At 57.4% G+C, this 8,448-nt stretch overlaps 1 protein-coding gene across 1 annotated transcript in view; it reads left to right on the forward strand.

Annotated features, from left to right (window-relative positions):
- SKAP1 (src kinase associated phosphoprotein 1) overlaps positions 1–8,448 on the forward strand; it is a 73,622-nt gene extending 65,174 nt beyond the window's left edge. The window contains exon 12 of the mRNA XM_077788395.1: positions 8,350–8,448. Coding sequence (XP_077644521.1) covers positions 8,350–8,448 — 99 coding nt within the window. The remainder of the gene's footprint in view (positions 1–8,349) is intronic.

An 8,448-nucleotide genomic window follows, 5' to 3' on the forward strand; every position in this document is an offset into this window, starting at 1 on the left:
AATCGGATTTTGGATCTGATTTTTTGATCCTATTTGGATCTGAGTTTTGATTCTATTTTGGATCCGATTTTATCCCGGAAGCGGCACCTGCTGCTCCCAGATCCGCTCCCTTCTCGGGGGATTTGGGATTTGGGATTTGGGGTTTGGGATTTGGGATTTGGGATTTGGGATGACCCCGAACCGTCCCCGCAGCTCCGACCTGCCCCGGCCGCTCCTCTCCATCGGGCGCGGCTTTAAACCCAAATAATCGCCCTGAGAGCAGATTCGGCAACCGGAGCGCGCGATGAACCAAATAAAAATCCCTCCCGCTTTTTTATTTCATTTCATTCCATTTTTCCCTTTTTTTCCCCGCTGGGATAAGCGGGAAAGGTTCATTTTTTTCCCCCCCTCTCTCCCTCACAACTGCGCCATTAAACTCGAGCCGGGAAGTTTTTTTCCCCGTGAAAAACGGCCAATTTTGGTGTTGTTCTCCCCGCTCGGCAGCGGCGTTATTAAAATGCTAATTTAAGAGTGGAAAGAAAAAAAGAAAAAAAAGAAATAAAAAAAAAAACCCCACGCAGCAACAACAACAAAAAAAACCGAGCTAAATATGTGGCGGTGCCGCAGCCTAATTGCAGCCCGTAATGAGCTCTGGAAATGCGAGTGCCCCCGACACACGGAGAGCCGCCGCCGCCTCATTAGCGGCCCCTTCATTAATTCCGCCGGCCCCGCGCTGACCCCGCCGGGCCGCAGGTGGAGCCGGCCCCGGGGAGGCGGCGGGGCCGGCCCGGTTACCGCGGCAACGGGGGGATGCGCCGGGACCGGAGAGCCCCGGGCGGGGGGTTCGACCCGGGCTGGGGGGATTGATACCGGTTCTGGGGGATTCGCCCCGGGTTGGGGGGTTTGATACCGGTTCTGGGGGGTTCCACCCGGGCTGGGGGGATTGATACCGGTTCTGGGGGATTCGCTCCGGTTTGGGGTGTTTGATACCGGTTCTGGGGGATTCGCTCCGGTTTGGGGGGATTCGCCCCGGTTCTGGGGGGTTCGACCCGGGCTGGGGGGATTGATACCGGTTCTGGGGGATTCGCTCCGGTTTGGGGGGATTCGCCCCGGTTCTGGGGGGTTCGACCCGGGCTGGGGGGATTGATACCGGTTCTGGGGGGTTCCACCCGGGCTGGGGGGATTGATACCGGTTCTGGGGGATTCCACCCGGGTTGGGGTGTTTGATACCGGTTCTGGGGGGATTGATACCGGTTCTGGGGGATTCGCCCCGGTTCTGGGGGGTTCGCTCCAGTTTGGGGTGTTTGATACCGGTTCTGGGGGGATTCGCTCCGGTTCTGGGGGATTCGCTCCAGTTTGGGGTGTTTGGTACCGGTTCTGGGGGATTCGCTCCGGTTCTGGGGGATTCCACCCGGTTCTGGGGGGTTCCACCCGGGCTGGGGGGTTTGATACCGGTTCTGGGGGATTCGCTCCAGTTTGGGGTGTTTGATACCGGTTCTGGGGGATTCGCTCCAGTTTGGGGTGTTTAATACCGGTTCTGGGGGATTCGCCCCGGTTCTGGGGGATTCCACCCGGGCTGGGGGGATTGATACCGGTTCTGGGGGATTCCACCCGGGTTGGGGTGTTTGATACCGGTTCTGGGGGGATTCGCTCCGGTTTGGGGTGTTTGATACCGGTTCTGGGGGATTCGCCCCGGTTCTGGGGGATTCGCCCCGGTTCTGGGGGATTCGCTCCAGTTTGGGGTGTTTGATACCGGTTCTGGGGGATTCCACCCGGTTCTGGGGGGTTCGGCCCGGTTTGGGGTGTTTGATACCGGTTCTGGGGGGATTCGCTCCGGTTCTGGGGGGTTCGACCCGGGCTGGGGTGTTTGATACCGGTTCTGTGGGATTCGCTCCAGTTTGGGGTGTTTGATACCGGTTCTGGGGGGATTCGCCCCGGTTTGGGGGGATTCGACCCGGTTCTGGGGGGTTCGACCCGGTTCTGGGGGGTTCCACCCGGGCTGGGGGGATTGATACCGGTTCTGGGGGGTTCGCTCCAGTTTGGGGTGTTTGATACCGGTTCTGGGGGGATTCGCCCCGGTTTGGGGGGATTCGACCCGGTTTGGGGTGTTTAATACCGGTTCTGGGGGGATTCGCTCCGGTTCTGGGGGATTCGACCCGGTTTGGGGTGTTTAATACCGGTTCTGGGGAAATTCGCCCCGGGTTGGGGTGATTCGCTCCGGTTTGGGGGGATTTGAGGCGGTTTGGGGTGTTTAATACCGGTTCTGGGGTGATTCGCCCCTGTTCTGGGGGATTCGCTCCAGTTTGGGGTGTTTAATACCGGTTTGGGGTGTTTCATCCAGGTTTGGGGTGATTCGCTCCGGTTCTGGGGTGTTTCATCCCGATTCCTGCATCCCTGAAATCCCAAATCCCCGAGTTCATCCCTCGGGTATTCCTGAAGATACGAGACCCCCGATTCTGGGGTGTTTTACCCCGATTTCAGGGTGTTGCACCCCGATTCCGGCACGTTTTCCCCCAATTTCTGTGTCCCTGAGACTCCAAATCCCTGAATTCATCCCTCGAGGAGTCCTGGAGATGTGAAATCCCAATTCCAGCACATTTCCCCCCAATTCCTGCACATTTCCCCCCAATTCCTGCACATTTCCCCCCAATTTCTGCATCCCCTGAAACTCCAAATCCCCGAGTTCATCGCCCGTGCTGCTGGAGATGTGAAAGCCCCAATTCTGGCATCTTTCACCCCAATTCCGGCACGTTCCCCCTCCCAATTCCTGCATCCCTAAAACTCCAAATCCCATGGATGCTGCACATCCCCCAATCCCTGCACCCCCAAACCCTCCGTGCACCCCAAAAATTCCTGAATTCCGAGCGTACCCCAATCCCTGCACCCCTGCACCCCCAAACCCTCCGTGTACCCCCGGATCCTCCTGGACCCCAAAAATTCCTGAATCCCGAACATCCCCCAATGCCTGCACCTCAAACCTCCAAACCCGACATTCCCGCACCCCCAAACCCTCCGTGCACCCCAAAAATTCCTGAATCCCGAACACCCCCAATGCCTGCACCCCTGAACCTCCAAACCCGACATTCCCGCACCCCCAAACCCTCCCAGCAAGTTCCTGCGGATTTTTATTCCGATTTTTTTGGGGTTTTTTTGCGCCCTCCAAACCCGACATTCCCGCACCCCCAAACCCTCCGTGCACCCCAAAAATTCCTGAATTCCGAGCGTACCCCAATCCCTGCACCTCAAACCTCCAAACCCGACATCCCCGCACCCCCAAACCCTCCCAGCAACTTCCTGCGGATTTTTATTCCGATTTTTTTGTGGTTTTTTTTGCGCCCTCCAAACCCGACATTCCCGCACCCCGAAACCCTTCCAGCAACTTCTTGCGGATTTTTATTCCGATTTTTTGGGGTTTTTTTGCGCGCCTCCTGTGTCCCCCCCCTCCCCCGCAAGCCCAAATCCCCGGGAATTCCACCCAAAGCCCTCGCCGTGCCCTCGCGGTGCCCCCGTTCCGCCGTGCCCTCGCGGTGAACCGGCGCGGCGGCGGCGACGGCCCCTGAAGCGCCGGGCGGTGATTGAGGAGAACGGCGGCGGCGAAGCGGAGCTGCGGCGGCGCCTCCCGGGGCGGCGGCGGCCGGCGCAGATGAACGGGCCCGGCCGGTGGAACGGGACCGGCGGGTGGAACGGGACCGGCCGGTGGAACGGGACCGGCCGGTGGAACGGGACCGGCGGGTGGAACGGGCCCGGCCGGTGGAACGGGCCCGGCGGGTGGAACGGGCCCGGCGGGTGGAACGGGACCGGCGGGTGGAACGGGCCCGGCGGGTGGAACGGGCCCGGCGGGTGGAACGGGACCGGCCGGTGGAACGGGACCGGCCGGTGGAACGGGCCCGGCGGGTGGAACGGGCCCGGCGGGTGGAACGGGACCGGCCGGTGGAACGGGCCCGGCGGGTGGAACGGGACCGGTGGACGGAACGGGACCGGCGGGTGGAACGGGACCGGCGGGTGGAACGGGCCCGGCCGGTGGAACGGGACCGGCGGGTGGAACGGGACCGGCCGGTGGAACGGGACCGGCGGGTGGAACGGGCCCGGCGGGTGGAACGGGACCGGCGGGTGGAACGGGACCGGCGGGTGGAACGGGCCCGGCGGGTGGAACGGGACCGGCGGGTGGAACGGGACCGGCCGGTGGAACGGGACCGGCGGGTGGAACGGGCCCGGCCGGTGGAACGGGACCGGCCGGTGGAACGGGACCGGCGGGTGGAACAGGACCGGCGGGTGGAACGGGACCGGCGGGTGGAACGGGACCGGCGGGTGGAACGGGACCGGCGGACGGAACGGGACCGGCCGGTGGAACGGGACCGGCGGGTGGAACGGGACCGGCGGGTGGAACGGGACCGGCTTACCGGCCCCGCCGCGCCGCCGCCGCGGGCTCGGCCGCGCTCCGCCAGCGGTAACGACCGAGCCGGCGCTGGCCAGGCTGGGAGGGGAGCCAGGGAGGGAGTCTGGAGCCCGGGGGCAGCCCGGGGGCAGCCCGGGGTCACCCCTGTCACCCGTGTCACCCCTGTCACATCGTGTCACCCCTGTCACACCCGTGTCACCCCTGTCACCCCCGTGTCACCCCGTGTCACCCCTGTCACACCCGTGTCAGCCCTGTCACACCCGTGTCACCCCCGTGTCACCCCGGTGTCAGCCCTGTCACCCCTGTCACACCTGTGTCACCCCCATGTCACCCCGGTGTCAGCCCGGGGTCACCCCTGTCACACCCGTGTCACCCCGTGTCACCCCTGTCACACCCATGTCAGCCTGGTGTCACCCCGGGGTCCCTCGGGCAGGGTGGGGCGGTGGCAGGGCTGTGGTTGGATGATTTTGTGGGGAATTGTAAATTGGATCTTTGGGATGCGTGGATTCTGATGGGTTGGGGTGGGACATGGAGACCCCAAGGGGATGGGACAGATCCTGGTGGGATGGGACACGTGGATCCTGGTGGGATGGGCATGGAGACACCAAAGGGATGGGACAGATCCTGGTGGGATGGGACAGATCCTGGTGGGATGGGACACGTGGATCCTGGTGGGATGGGACAGATCCTGGTGGGATGGGACATGTGGATCCTGGTGGGATGGGACACGTGGATCCTGGTGGGATGGCATGGAGACACCAAAGGGATGGGACAGATCCTGGTGGGATGGGACACGTGGATCCTGGTGGGATGGGACAGATCCTGGTGGGATGGGACAGATCCTGGTGGGATGGGACAGATCCCGGTGGGATGGGACAGATCCTGGTGGGATGGGACAGATCCTGGTGGGATGGGGATGGAGACACCATTGGGATGGGACAGATCCTGGTGGGATGGGACACGTGGATCCTGGTGGGATGGGGATGGAGACTCCATTGGGATGGGACAGATCCTGGTGGGATGGGACACGTGGATCCTGGTGGGATGGGACACGTGGATCCTGGTGGGATGGGATGGAGACTCCATTGGGATGGGACATGGAGACCCCGATGAGATGGGATGTGGAGACACCAAAGGGATGGGACAGATCCTGGTGGGATGGGATTCCCAGTTTGAGGATTCCCGGGATGGGGAGGACAGAGTTGGGGTGACCCCAAATCCAGTTCCCGTCTTCAAAAGGGAACCTGGTTCCCAATTCCCTGCTTCCTGCTGATTCCTGGGAATGGGGAGATGGAGTCGTGATGACCCCAAATCCAATTCCCAACCTTGAAAGGGTTCCACATTCCCAATTTCCCGATTCCTGTGGATTCCTGGGAATAGGGAGATGAAATCAGGGCGACCCAAGTCCAATTCTGAATGACCCCAAGTCCAATTCCCAGTGACCCCAAATCCAATTCCCAGCTTTGAAGGGGTTCCACATTCCCAATTTCCCGATTCCTGTGGATTCCTGGGAATAGGGAGATGAAATCAGGGCGACCCAAGTCCAATTCTGAATGACCCCAAATCCAATTCCCAGCTTTGAAGGGGTTCCAGATTCCCAAATTCCCGATTCCTGTGGATTCCTGGGAATGGGGATATGGAGTCGTGGTGACCCCAAATGCAATTCCCAGTGACCCCAAATGCAATTCCCAGTGACCCCAAATCCATTCCCAGTTTTCATAGGGTGCCGGATTCCCAATTTCCTGATTCCCAACGATTCTCAGGAATGGGGGGGACGCTGCTGCGCTTCCCAGAGATTCCCAGTTGTTCCCAGTGCTCCCAGTGCCCCCCTCACCCCTCCCAGGCTCCCTTTCCCATCCTCTCCCTTCCAGTCCTTCCCATAAAATTCCATAAAATTCCCAACATCCCCGCCCAGCGCAGCAGAGCCCTCGTTAAGCCCTAATTAACCAAACCCCAAGAAAACCCCGTCCTCCCCTTCCTCCTCCTCCTCCTCCCGCTCCCCAAAACCCCGGAATTCCAGCGGGCCGGGAAGGAGCGGAGCAGAGTTCGGGCAGCTCCGCCGTGCCAGGGCTCGGCGTTAATGATTTAATAAAAATTAGCATAATTAACGAACATCTGCAGGCGGCGGCGCGGGGCAATTTGGCAGCGCTGGCGCGATTGCCGCGAGTTTTTAATGAGCTTTTAATTCTTCCGGCGCCGCGCGGGGGGAAAATTCCAGCTGGGCTGGCGCGAGTTCGGGGCCTGCTCCGGCCCTGGGATTTGGGAAAATCCCGGGATTTAGGAAAATCCCGGGATTTAGGCCCAGGCTCATCCCTGGATTCGGCACAGAAGGAGTTGGGATTGGTTTAAAATCCGGATGGGCCCGGCACGCGGAGTTTTAGGGATAAATTCGGATTTTAGGCATAAATTTGGAGGGGTTTTCCATGCTTTTGGATGCTGGAAAATCCCGGGATTTATCCCAGGATTTAGCAGAGAAGGGATTGGTTTAAAATTGGGATTGGTTCAAAATTTGGATTGGTTTAAAATTGGGATTGGGATTGTGGAATGGCCCGGCCTGTTTTGAGATAAATTCAGATTTTAGGGATAAATTTAGATTTTAGGCATAAATTTGGGGTTTTTTCCATGCTTTTGGATGCTGGAAAATCCCGGGATTCACCCCAAGGTTTATCCCAGGATTTAGCAGAGAAGGGATTGGTTTAAAATTGGGATTATTTTAAAATCGGGATTAGTTTAAAATCGGGATTGGGACTGTGGAATGGCCCAGCCTGCGGGGTTTTAGGAATAAATTTGGATTTAAGGGATAAATTTGGGGTAATAATTTAAAATATACTTTGGGGTAAGAATAATCATAAAAAAAATTCTCCTTCTTGGCCCCAAACCTTGACCCAGAGGATTTGGGGTATTTCTGTGGGATTTTGAGTATTTTTTGGTAGGATTTTGGGGTTTTTTTGTAGGATTTGAAGTATTTTTTTGTGAGATTTAGGTTATTTCTGTGGGATTTGGGTATTTCTGTGGGGTTTTGAGTATTTTCTGTAGGATTTGGTGTATTTCCGTGGGATTTGGGGTATTTCCGTGGGGTTTGGGATGTTTTTGGCAGGATTTTGAGTATTTTCTGTGGGATTTGGGTTTTTCCGTGGGGTTTGGGATGTTTTTGGCAGGATTTTGAGTATTTTCTGTGGGATTTGGGTATTTCTGTGGGGTTTTGAGTATTTCCTGAGGGATTTGGGGTATTTCTGTGGGGTTTTGGATGTTTTTTGCAGGATTTTGAGTATTTTCTGTAGGATTTGGGGTATTTCTGTGGGGTTTTGGATGTTTTTTGCAGGATTTTGAGTATTTTCTGTAGGATTTGGGGTATTTCCGTGGGGTTTGGGATGTTTTTGGCAGGATTTTGAGTATTTTCTGTAGGATTTGGGGTATTTCCGTGGGGTTTGGGGTGTTTTTGGCAGGATTTTGAGTATTTTCTGTAGGATTTGGGTATGTCTATGGGGTTTTGAGTATTTCCTGAGGGATTTGGGGTATTTCTGTGGGGTTTTGGATGTTTTTTGCAGGATTTTGAGTATTTTCTGTAGGATTTGGGGTATTTCCGTGGGGTTTGGGATGTTTTTGGCAGGATTTTGAGTATTTTCTGTAGGATTTGCGTTTTTCCGTGGGGTTTGGGATGTTTTTGGCAGGATTTTGAGTATTTTCTGTAGGATTTGGGGTATTTCCGTGGGGTTCGGGATGTTTTTGGCAGGATTTTGAGTATTTTCTGTGGGATTTGGGTTTTTCCGTGGGGTTTGGGATGTTTTTTGCAGGATTTTGAGTATTTTCTGTGGGATTTGGGTATGTCTGTGGGGTTTTGAGTATTTCCTGAGGGATTTGGGGTATTTCTGTGGGGTTTTGGATGTTTTTTGCAGGATTTTGAGTATTTTCTGTGGGATTTGGGTTTTTCCGTGGGGTTTGGGGTGTTTCTGACCCCAATCCCGGTCCCACAGGAGTACCCCGGGTACGGTTGGTGGGTCGGGGAGCTCGGCCGGGAAATCGGGATCGTCCCGAGGGAATTCCTGGCGCCCGCCTTCGAGCTGGAGCCGTGA

The sequence above is a fragment of the Lonchura striata genome, chromosome 25, assembly GCF_046129695.1.
Source record: "Lonchura striata isolate bLonStr1 chromosome 25, bLonStr1.mat, whole genome shotgun sequence".
In the NCBI taxonomy this organism is placed as follows: Eukaryota; Metazoa; Chordata; class Aves; order Passeriformes; family Estrildidae; genus Lonchura; species Lonchura striata.